Raw genomic sequence first — 12,262 nt, 5'->3', positions numbered from 1 at the left:
GTTAGGTTGGTACCCATGCTCCTTTAAATCCTTCAGAAAAGTCTAGCATTTCCGTCATTCATGGCTTTTCCCTGTGAAGGCTGTATGCCACATGTATTCCGTTGTGGAGGAATACTGTTCTTTATTACACTTGCTTGAGTTTGTCCATTACAAATCTTAAATGCTCCATTGCACTGTATTTCCCAGAATGTGCCTTTGGCATATATTAAAGGTTTCTGTTGTAATTGCCACCCTCCGTTATTTTTGTCATGAGACCTGTTGAAGTGATACATTGCATGCTGAAGGATGTGGACATGATGTTTGGAATTCTTTTTGGGAGCTCTAGTGAAGATCATCTCTTCATGGCAGCTTGCTTGAAAACTCTTTTTACTGATATTTCAATTTAAAGAAGATTCCTCAAGTTTATTCTTATTTTTTTTTTTTAAAGAAAAAAAAGTTGAACAGGAAAATCCTATATTTAGCATGCAAATAATTAATTTATTATTCAAATGTCATCTTCTGATACTGCTGTAACCATTTGAGCATCTTCTTTTTTTCTACTTGAAAGATCTCTGCTTCTGATGTGTTTAGAAATAGCTTTAGTAATTAGTGTTAGTAAGATCCTCCTCAAAATCAACTTTTGTCTTGCCCTTTTATGTAAATACATTTAATTTTCTATATTTATGCTGTGTTTTTAATTCAGTTGTATTTAGTCAGGATTTTGACTTCTGAAAGATGTCATTACCTCTAATAACACGTTTAGTTTGAATAATCATGCCTGACACGTTTGATCCATTGAATTCATCTTGGTTCGTAGTATTCATTTACTTTTAGTCTCTAGTATGCCTTCAACATTAGTCTTCATGCTGTCCATAATCCATTATTTTATCCTTTGATCTGCCCCTTTTACTTTCTCTTTGATAGACCATTTCCTTTTTTGTACTTTGTCTTCTAAAGCTAAATATTACTAGAATTTTTTGCCTTTTCCTTTTCTCTGGAATATTAAATCTAAATATGTTGTGGTCACTCTCATATGCCTTGTGTCAGGACTTTGAACTCTTTGAAATTAGGAAAAAACCCCAAACCCTCACAGAACTCATAAAACCCCTGTATGGTTCTGACTCAAAGAATTTAGTATGTATTATACCTAAGTGTTTATCTTCTGTATCATTTCAAGTTGAGTAAATGAGAGCCTGCTGAAATTCCTCATTAGGACTTTCTAATGCGTTACTGTCTTTGTCTCTAATTCCGTTGTACTCATCTGTGGTTCTCAGTAGTCTTCTAGCCCTTCTTGGTTAAAGAAAAATCAACCCAAGACCAAAACCCCACAAAAACAAAAACAAAACCCAAACCTCAAAATCCCCCACAATGATGACTCCATATTCTTCTTAGGCAACTGTACTGTTGTTCTGCAGTCCTTAATGTTCAAGATCCTAATTTCTAATTTGCATTTCGTTTGCAATTTAAGCTTTTTTGTTTTCCTCTTATTCATCACATATTGTATTGACGAAACCTGTTGAGTTTTTGCAACCTGCCAGCATGTGTTTCCTAATTTTGTCTTCATTCTCTTCCAAGAGTTTTTTGGTTTTTTTGAGAACTACTTTTTGTCCTCTAGTAATTCTTGTTTTTCTCCAGTTTCTCTCCCATTAAGTTTGCATCTTTCTTGAAGTCTAATGCCCCAGTAGGTGTAAGGCCATCTGAAGTCTTGCATGTGGAGAAATAGAAGTATTCCCACATAAGACAGCTTATACTGGTATATATCTTGTATACATGATCCAGTACAATGCCTGGAGGTTTATTTTTTTTTCACAAAACATAAGTTAACTTGCTTTGTGAACCAGTCTGCATCTCCAAGATCAGAGCATTCACCTGGAGAAAAAATCATATCTAGTCAGGACTGCTTCTAAAACCAGAAGCTTAATAGCAGCTTAGCATTTGGTGGCAGCTTGTAAGTTGTTAGATCATGCTAAAGTAACAAAATGTTCTAGTGTTATGTTGTGAATTGTTTATTGCTAGAATAAATAGACAACTTTGAAGGACCTCAATGGACAACATTTATCAGGAAGCTGAGAAAGGGATTTTTGAGGTGGAACTAGAGCACCCTTAAACAGTAAAAAGGTGGGAAGGAAACAAATGCCTGTATATGTGGATGATCATTAAACATGGAAATAAACCATTGATATCTGTATCAAACAAGATAAAAGTATCAACACTGTGCTTTTACTTAAAAACATTCCAGAAGCATGTCCAAAAGTCATACTTCTAAAAGAGAAGTTAGTTATTGTTTATGGGCTGATTTGGTAATTTTTCTTAGTGGATAAAAGGCTTTTTTTTTTTTTTTTTTCCCCCCCCCAAGATAAATAGATGGGGGTTAGGTGTTTGTACTGTGTTTTTGCTTGATCTTCAGCCAAATGTTTTAAGTTTGGTAGCAGCCTTTGGGGAGTGAAGTGAAACCATTGCCTGTCCTGAGGATGGAAGACTTGGATGGTAGTGAAGAATTTGATTATCAGATGCATTAAGAGTAAGGATAAACATTTGAGTGGGCACAGATCTGGCTCTATTTTATTGAGTTGTCCTGCCCCTCCCCCCCCCCAGCCCCATACCATGGTTCAGATCCAGAAGATACTCTTCAACTGCCTGTATGTTAGTGTGTTGGTATGCAGAAATGAGAAGAAAAAAGAAAGTGCAACTGTTGATAGGATCTAACATTTTGGAGCCTGTCTTAAAAGGCACATAAAGTCTGTTTTTTCTGACATGTAGAACACCTTGTGTTTTAGGAAAATAACAGACTGCTCAACAATAGCATGAAATGTCTGTAGTTTAAAAATTTTAGTGAAGACACTTAAATCTTAGAATGGATGTTTTCAAAAGGAATTAGATGCTTGTAAGTTGACATAAGAATCTGATGTTTGCTATTGTGTGCAGTTGCTGCAGCATTTCTGATGTAATGTCTATTGATTTTAGTGATTTACCTTTTAAGATGTCTTGTATACAATGAGGTGAAAATTTAGAGACTGGGAATGGAAAAGTTGCAGCTATTCTTTGTGAAAAGTTTCTATCCCTTTGCTTGTTTCTGCAACACTAAGTTGTGGGAAGGAGAGACCTGTCACCTGGAGTCGTCATCTTTTTGGAGACTTCGTAGGGGCAACAGGCCCCTTCACAGTTTCCAGTGAATAATCTAACAAGTAACCATTTCTGAAGCGTCCTGTTTATGTGAGATCCTCAGTTGGGCACATTTTTCCACTCACTCAGTTCCTGTTACATGCTGCCCCTCTGTGTGGATTTGACTAGTCATCTAGGGAGAGCTGCTGTATCCCTGCTTGGCCACATGGGTTTGGTAGGTTTGAGACAAGTTGGGTTTTTTATTCTGCAAAGAAAGGTCTGTTTCATTTTAGCCTAATCATCAGTGCTCTGGATTTTTTGAATTTCCACTGCAATAGCTGTGGTTATATTTTCAGCATCCAAACTTCTGGAGTTATCCAAGTTTTCAAAGAAGTAGGTCATTTGCCATGTTTCCTGTGATATATGCTGTTGATGTTAACCTCATTTTTGCTTTCCCTATCTGCTGTGTATAAATTTAAAAAAATATTCCCCATTTCTACCTTTTTGTACTGCTCTGTTTATGGTTTTCCTCTACGTGATTATCTTGTGTTAAGTCTAAAATATTTAGCCTGTGACTATATTTGTCTTTTCATAGAATCATAGAATCCTGGAATGGTTTGGGTTGGAAGGGACCTTAAAGATTATCTAGTTACAATGCCCATGCCAGGGGCAGGGACATCTCACACTTGGCCAGGTTGCTCCAAGCCCCATCTAACCTGGCCTTGAACACTGCCAGGGATGGGGCAGCCACAACTTCTCTGGGCAACCTGTGCCAGTGCCTCAGCATTCCCACTTACCCATACTTCACACATACCTCACACTTTCCCACCATTTCAAACAACGTTTTGCACTTATTTCAACCCAGCCTTGCATATGGGCAAGTTTCTTACTGTCAAGTGAAGTACTCCTTGGGAAACATTCCCACCTGTCCCGTCCTCGCCCACCTCCCCGCCTTCTGGTTTTCAACACTTTGCTGCTGCTTTGACTTTCCTCTTCCCCAGCTCCTTCAACCTTTAAAATTGTTTCTACTGTCTGTCACATCACTGGGCCTTGCTAAGTCACAGGTATTTAAGCATTACAGTTTTCACATAAGTCTACCTATTCTGTTTGTTTGGTTGGTTTTTTTCACATGCCAAAAGAAATAATCAGTTTCTTAGCAACTTGCATTGATTACCTCTTTGTTGTTATATCCAGAATACTCCATTTGCATGTATATCCCATTTAAAAATGTTCTGTGCAATCTTTTTGCTCATATTGTATTCTTTTCTGCAACCTGTTTTCCTCTTTGCTCATCTCATGCCGATTGAGGTTTTTGTTGTTGTGATGTTTTCAGATTAATAGTGCTTTTAATGCTGTGGTGATAACTAGGTCTCACACCTGTGAGGAGCACAGTGATAACATGAAAACACAGTCATCCCCCTCTGTGGCTGTCTGCATCTCTAGCCAGGTTTGACCTTTAGCGCATGGCAAGAGTGGGGTAGAAGCATACAGCTTTTTTCTCATGTTGCAATGAATCACCTCTGCACACCCTCTCAATAGAGAGAAAACACCTTATAGTGTGCAAAACTAACATCTGAGGCACGTATCTGGTGACTGCAGAAAAAAGGAAGTAGTGTTGTATGTGAATTCTCTGAAAATACCATTGTCATATTGGAGCCAGACCATGTTGACCATCTTGGTTTGCTTTGCAAAATGAGTTTTGCCTTTGGTGATACAGAAGAGAGAAGTTTGGCTTACCTAGACAGCTTTTTGGTCCATAACTTCTATGTTCATGTGACTTTTTATGCAAAAATGTAATTAAGCTGTTGAAGCTAGCATATTTCAGTATCTACAGAATTCCTAGCCTTCATTGGGGTTTCTGAGACAAGCTTTCATTTGGTAAGGGTACCAGATGTAAAGCAGACATCAGTCGTTTGGTGAAAAATAGCTTCAAATTGAGATTAATAAAGTTGTTTATAAGATTTAACAAAGGCTGTTCTAGTATCTCTAGATTGAGTGATGTCCCCATTATTTGCTCTAATTTAGTCATCTGATTTACCTGAACATCTTTGTAGTGCAATCAGGAAGCTCTCAGGCTTTTTAAATGCTTTAGTTTTTTTTTTCCTTTTAAAAAATATATTCTTTTAGAAAGTTAAATACTTATTTTTTCTGGTGAAGAATTTCTGCCTTTTTAAAGTATTTCTTTTTGGGTGTGGGGCGTATGTATGTATATTTAAGTCAGAATAAGTGGGAATGTACTGTTGTCCCTGTTTTGGAGGGAGCTGAGGTGACATGGCTCTTGACAGGGCATCCATCATCTGAATGGATGTCTGTCAGCTTGAAAGCTGAAAGGTAGTAAATTCCATTCCAAATGAGAAGGTAGTTGGTGGGAGCAGATGAAGATACACTTTCAGGGCATAATAACTTCATCTGCTGATGAATGCGGGCTGGGCACATAAAGGTAGTGATATGGAACAGACCATGGCACTTGAGTACTTCACTGGTAACAATATGGTAAGCTGCAACTCTAAGTACCTAGAAATGAAGTTTGCAATAGTTGAGATGTAAGGTTTAATGAAGTATTCAAGCAGTCATTTGGGAAATGGATATATTAATTCTACTCCCTCGTGTTTTGTGTGAAGGATTGGAATCCATGGGAGTGCCTTCATCACTGAGCTATATGATAATGCTCTATTTTCATACATGCTGATAAATTCTGTCTGGCTTAATGAGTCTTCCATGTCTCTTCTTCACTCCTGCTGTACAGCTGTTCTAGGCCTCCTTCTGCTTCCTCTGCTTGGTGGGTAGAGAAGTCATGGGAGATAGACTTGTAATCTTCCTGAGCTGCATTGAAGTTAAATGAGTGGATGATGTTCCTACAGAATATTTTTACAAAAGGGTATATTTTTCTGAAATGAATCTGTGGCTGCAGTCCTTTTTAACAAACTCAGGAGTGTTAATGAGCACTGGATCTGAACGAAGTCAACCAAGGAAAAAACAAAGGGATAAGGGTGCTTAGCGCAGCACCCTATTGTACAAGGAAACTGAGGGGTCTTCTCTGTGCTCACATGAGTGACGATGATTTTACTATCTATTCACCTGTCACTGGCTGACAGATTGAATTGAAGTCAGGCAATTGGCAGCTTGCTTCTTGGGTTCTGATAAAGAAAAATCAACATTACCGGGAGTTTTCACGTTGACCTTCTGTATCTATGTCTACAGGTAACGACCATGCTGTGAACTTCTTTCTTTCTGATACCCAGCTTTTAATATATTCACAGCTGTTCTGTTTTTCATCTTTGTAATATCATCTCAGAGGAACTGTCAGTCATAGCTGTCAGGGGGTTTTGTGGGTGTGGTTTTCTTCCCCACCCTTCAGCTCAAATAGAGATTGGGAGCATAATGCAGAATGGACATGCAGTTTTTTATGATAGCATCCCTGTGAAAGTTGTGACATGGATCTTATGATGCCTCTTCAGTAGTGATCTGCCTTCAAGTTTGAAATGAAAGTTTAAAAAACTCAGACAAAGAGGACTAGTTCTGGGTCCTGTCCTCTGAGTTTGGGTGCTGGGACATGGTGCTTTGTGAATGCCAGTATTGCAAGAAAAAAAAATAAAAAAAAAAAAATCAGAATGCTGACAGGGATAATGAAAGGAAAATAAGGAAAATGACACCATTTATCATTAGTTTACTGTTGGTCTTTATTCAGTTTAAATAAAAGGTAGACATCAGACAAAGGATTCAGTTGACTGATCACACTAATTCTGGATCAGGTGGCTCCTGTTTAGAATTTTTGAACTCTTACACCAGTTATAAGATGGCAAAATGTACATTTAGTGCTGTTTGTCTCATTAAAGTCGTCCTCCTGGGTAACTTGTCTCAGGTTCCACCTTCGGGAAGCTTCCATTTTGTTTTTGAGCTTCATTAGAATTTGTCCTTGAAGATCAAACAGCTCTCTACCATCCCTCATGAGATCAGGCCAAGCAGATCGCTGAAGAAGCTGAAGACCATTTTCCTATAATCCAGGGGTTTTTCTTTGCTCTGTTACTTGTCTTCCTCGTTTCCCTTAGAATCTTAAGCTTCACTATCTCATGGTTGCTGCAGCCAAGGCAGCTGCTGACTTCCATGGGCCTGATTAGGCTGTTTTTAAAATTTACAAGTGGAAAATTCAGTAGAGCAACATTCCTAGCCAAGTTTGTTCAGCATTTGTGTCAGTACTTGTCCTCAATGCATTCGAAATCTGGATTGCTTGTGCCCTAGTGTGCTGTTCTTCTTGCAATTGAACTGGTGGTTCTATTCTATCGAGAGGACCAAGGGTAGGTGTGTGAAAGCCTTCCTTGTTGCCTTGCCCTGAGTATGCCTCTTACATCTCCAGCACCTCAAGAGATTGGTTTAGTCAAGTTTAGAAGATACCCTCCTAATGATTCCCATATTTCTTTTGATATGTAGAAGCAGTAACTAAGTACAAGTGTAGTTTATGTGAGACTGGATGTGTTTGCCATCTAAAGGCAAATTACTTATTTGGCATATATCAGGTAAATGCTTGGTTTTGTTTCCATATATTTCAGCACATGAACAGATGATTTAAATGTTGTTACTTCTGCCTCAGTCTGTAATTTAATTAGACCTAAATAACCAATGTACATCTACTCATCTTTCTTCTTCACCATAGAGAGAGATACTTGTTGAGCTGTTTGTATTTCCTATTCTGCATACCCTATAATCAAGATTAAAATATTTTCATTATTACATTGTGATGAAAGTGATCTGTGTCAGTGGTAGGTGCCGTGTAGGAAATAAAAGTCAGATCTAAAGGAATGTGTTGAAAATCTATAGCTAATGTTTAGTTTGTTAACCAAGTTTTGAAAGGAAAAAAGCACACCAAAACCACACAAAACCCAACTGAACACCCCCAAACCACAAAAAGCCCAGAAGTGGTAACTTGCTGTAGATTTCCAATGGTTTTCAGGAATATCCTGTTATAATGGTGGCAGTGTATATTAATTCAATATTACCTGTTCGAGTCTTCAGAAGCATTGTATTTCTTCTGGGGATGAAGCTTTATGATAAAGTACCAAGAATACAAACTTGGTTCTTTTAGGAGAGGATTGTTTAACTCTGCACTTAACTAGCTGAATATATGTTTAATATTCTGTTCTTTTTGAATGTGGAGAAGGTACCTTGTGTGAGGTAATAGTGTCTGCTTTGAATTATAATGAACACACAAAATTTAAAGAATCTGTTATTTAATCTTTAGAATTTTAAATATTTAATTTATTGTGGATTAGGTGTTTCTTTTGGTTTTGCCTGTGTCAACTCATTTAAAATATGTCTTAAAACCTGGCACAGCCTTCAAGCTGTCAAGAAGAACAAGTGGTCCTTGTCAGAACAGATCAAAGTGGAAGGGCATGGCCTGTGACCGCACCGGCTGAACCACAGGAGCCCAAAGGAGGCCGGAGAAAGCGACAGATGGTAAGTTTTACAAATGTATTGAAGTGTAATTCTGAAATGATTTTGTAGGTTTACTTTTATGATGAGTAATATGAGTGTCTTATCAGAATGTCAGTAGGTAGTTAAAAAGTTCCTTTCAGAAGATGATTGTAATTAAGTGTTAGAGTACATATTTATTAAGCATATATTAAGTTTATTTTCAGACTGTATTTCCCTAGGGATCACTTTAGGACTTATTAAAATGCACATTCAAGAAAAAGTAAGTTTTTCAGGTTATTGCAGTCTCTTAGCCAAGGAGTTTCTATTACATAAAGTTATGTAAATAATAAAGATCAGCAAAGGTAAATATTTCCAAAATAAGATTTTATTGACATACTCAAGTCTCAGGGGCTAGTTTTCTTTTGCTTTTATTTAGTTCTGATCAAAAATACTGCTACTGCTGATAATAAAAATTATTACCTAATCTTTGTAACAGTGTTTTGGGGAACAGTGAGAAGCTCGAAGACTGAAACAATGTTTGCTTGCAACAGTAAATAATCTAATATTTCAATCTTCTTGGGGTACGAGGAGATACCAATACCTCGTATTTCTAGCAAGTATGTTCTTGATTAGCAGGACAGATCAGTTTGTAACACTACTATGGAGGAGTGAAAGGCACAAGAGGGTAAGGAATAGCTTTCCAGCCTCCTATTGTTTTCCATTTTGGAAAATGCCGTCTTGTTTTATGTTAATGACCATTGCCTATGCTCCATCAGGATTTAATTTAGTCCTGCTCTAAAGGACAAACTCTGTTCTCTTGCACACTCCAAGATGACAACATTTCCCAGCAGAGGCACCCCATTTATCAAGTTTTCAGTACTGTGATCGCTATGTTTCAGTAGTGTCTGTGACTTGACAGTTCAAAAGCTGTAAATAATGAAGATTACTTTTTGGAATAGTCCCTTTTTTGTGAGCTGATCAACTGTTTCACTTTCCTTTGTTCGTTTTCATCTTTCCTGAATGGTAATGTAGGTCTGATAGCTTAAGGATATAGTAGATATAGCAATTGTAGGAAGAGGCTATATTTTTATTTCAATGTACTGATGCAACTGAAGGAAGGGAGAAATGTTCTTTTCCTTAGGTGAAATGAAACAGCAAACCCAATTGTTTCAGATGTGCTTAGCTTGATTCGTGATTCTTTAAACTTCTTGAAATTATTAGGATCTGAATTTTATAGTTGGTCATTCTCACTAGGTTCATGTTTATTTTCAATATGTTTGTTTCCAGATCCCTACTCATGTAGATAAAGAAAGAGTAAGGTATTTTCAGGATGATGATAGTGTGAACCTGAAGGATTTGGTCAAAAATGAGAAGATGAGGACAGCAGAGGATCAAAACTCACTGTTCTTGCGCATGGCATCAAAGGTAAGGTGTCATGTATGTGGCTTTTTAATTAAGCATTTTATTACTAGAAATGTCAGGGAGGACATGAGGCCTCAGTGCTCTAGGTATATTGCTTTTGGTTGAGAATTCTGATTGTCTTGAGTAATAATCAAGTATTGTAAGATGGTCCTGGTAGATGTTATTGGTGGTGGCAATCCACATGCACCTTCATAGAGGTGGTTGTGCTGTTTTTCTGCGTGTAGAATTTCACGCTGATCAGGTGACCACTCCTAGACTGCGTTGTACATTAATAGGTTATTTATGCTCAACAAAGCAGGTTTTCCCCAAATTAGTTACAAATACAAGAAACATTTTCTTAGTGTGTAGAATATCTCTTCCATCTAGAAGTTATAAGAATCAATGAGATTTGAAGCAAACTACCTGAAATTCCACCCGGATTTCCTGGCTAATGAGATAATTTATGCTCACAGGCCATCCATTTATACATTATGGTTCCATGACTGATTCCACTTAAAAGAGGGTACAACTCACGAACAGATACTGCAGTGCAAATGGAATTGCTAATTTCTGTCGTCCAAACTGGGTCATAAAAGATACTTTCTGTGCTTGATATGGAAGTGTTTGACAGAGATGATTTCCAATAGCTACAACACACAGTTTCTCTAGCGTGCTTCAAATTTTACTAGGTTTACTGTTCCAGCCTTTTGTGCACTGCTGAGCAGGTTTCAAAAAAGCTTGTTAGCATGGAATTAGTATCATCACAGACAGAATTAGTTGCTTCCATTTATTTAGAAGGCAGACAGGGTCCTGGAAAGTAGGTTTTGGTTGGTTTGTTTTTTTCCCGCCTTAGGCAATACTTAAAACAATCGGGAAAGCCATGATAGTGCTCAGTAAAAAATATCTAATCTGATGCTATAAACCATGTGGCAGGAAATTCTTCTGTAGAGATTATCAGAATTTAGTGTGGTTTATGCATCTTCTCATTCAGCTGCTTTTAGGAGATGTTCTCATTCACTGGCATACTCAAAAAAATGATGCCCTTGGGGTGCAATTAAATAAACATATCTTCTTAGCAGTTTTTTATTTCCTGCTTTCCAAAAAAAAGTGTCCAAACACATGAAACTTTGCTTCAAGACATGTGTAATAGTGCAAACTATTAACTAGAATTAACTTGCATATCTGTCATGCAAACATTTACAAGTAAATGAAAATATAAGGGCACAATAAAATTTTGTACTGTCCACATCGTAGGATAATAAGCATAACAAAGAGAAATGGTTGCCATTTTCTCGAGGACCTGACTCATCTCATATTGTCTTGTCTTCTTTAATTATTTTCATTAGAAGAGGTAATTTCCATGAAAAATGGTGGTTGGGGTGTGTGTTTGTGTATGAATGTCAAGATTAAAACATAAGTGGAATGGAATTAAAAAATTAAAAAAGCTGGGTATTGAAGGTGAGTTTTTAAATCAATGTTGATGTGTCTTTCTCAAATCAGTATTAATGTGCTCAATTTGTCCTGTGTTTGGTCTGATGTTTTCATGTGGCTGCTTCCACTGAGCAGTTTACTGCTTGCTTTTTGTGCTCTGATTCTTTTCAGAGACGTGAAAATAAAACCAGGCTTATTTGAGGTTCATGAATTTGGCAGTAGCAAATGTTTGCTGTGCCCCTGTGAATACACAGTGGAGAGTGTTCTCAAAAAGAGAAATATTTGTTTGCTTGGATTTTTCAGACTGAAATGGAAGGCCGTTTGGGCTTTTTTGAGAAATGTGTGCATTTATGTATTTGGCTTGCCCCTGAAATTTCTAAACTTTGTGAAAAAGTATTATTTGTGTAATCATGTTGTTTGCTGATTCCAAGCTTCTTTAAACTGGAAATAATGTTTGACTTTTAGAGCACGTTCAGTGCTCAGTGCTAATTGCACATGTATGACGCTGGTGAAAACATTCTAAGGCGGTGGACACCCTCCCAAAACAGGCTAAAACTTTATTTAATTGTTTAAAAATAAATTGAAGAGTGAATGAACAGAAGAATGAAGAGTTTCTGTAAGTTAAAAATAAAATAAAGTTCAGAACCCAAACATTATTTAAAAAGTACTTGTCATGTCCAAGTAAGGAGAATGGAAAAGCATGTGAGCCTTGCAGGGTTAGAAGTAAGCTTTTGTAAGAACGATAGAAAGATGATCTTGAGGGAACTGCTTTAAGTAATTATGTTGAGTTTGCTAAAAGCATAGAACTAGGAGTTAAACTCATTGGAAGCAAGAAGCCTGCAGGAATGTGCTTGAAAAAACCTGATCAAGGTGTAATTAGAGCATTTAGGTAAAATAAGTGCATGCAAGAAGAACTAATGAACTATTTGTGTTAATATCT

At 37.2% G+C, this 12,262-nt stretch overlaps 1 protein-coding gene across 1 annotated transcript in view; it reads left to right on the top strand.

Annotated features, from left to right (window-relative positions):
* The window catches only part of LOC104409093 (CWF19-like protein 2), a gene marked incomplete at its 3' end in the record, with an annotated part of 39,832 nt that extends 29,917 nt beyond the window's left edge, over positions 1-9,915 (top strand). Inside the window, exons 9-10 of the mRNA XM_010018880.1 lie at positions 8,410-8,532; positions 9,778-9,915. Coding sequence (XP_010017182.1) covers positions 8,410-8,532; positions 9,778-9,915 — 261 coding nt within the window. The remainder of the gene's footprint in view (positions 1-8,409; positions 8,533-9,777) is intronic.
* Positions 9,916-12,262: the final 2,347 nt, after the last annotated feature.

The sequence above is a fragment of the Nestor notabilis genome, unplaced genomic scaffold, assembly GCF_000696875.1.
Source record: "Nestor notabilis isolate BGI_N333 unplaced genomic scaffold, ASM69687v1 scaffold1957, whole genome shotgun sequence".
Classification (NCBI taxonomy): domain Eukaryota; kingdom Metazoa; phylum Chordata; class Aves; order Psittaciformes; family Psittacidae; genus Nestor; species Nestor notabilis.
Note: the sequence above shows the minus strand (reverse complement) of the source record. Positions and strands in the feature narration are given on the sequence as shown.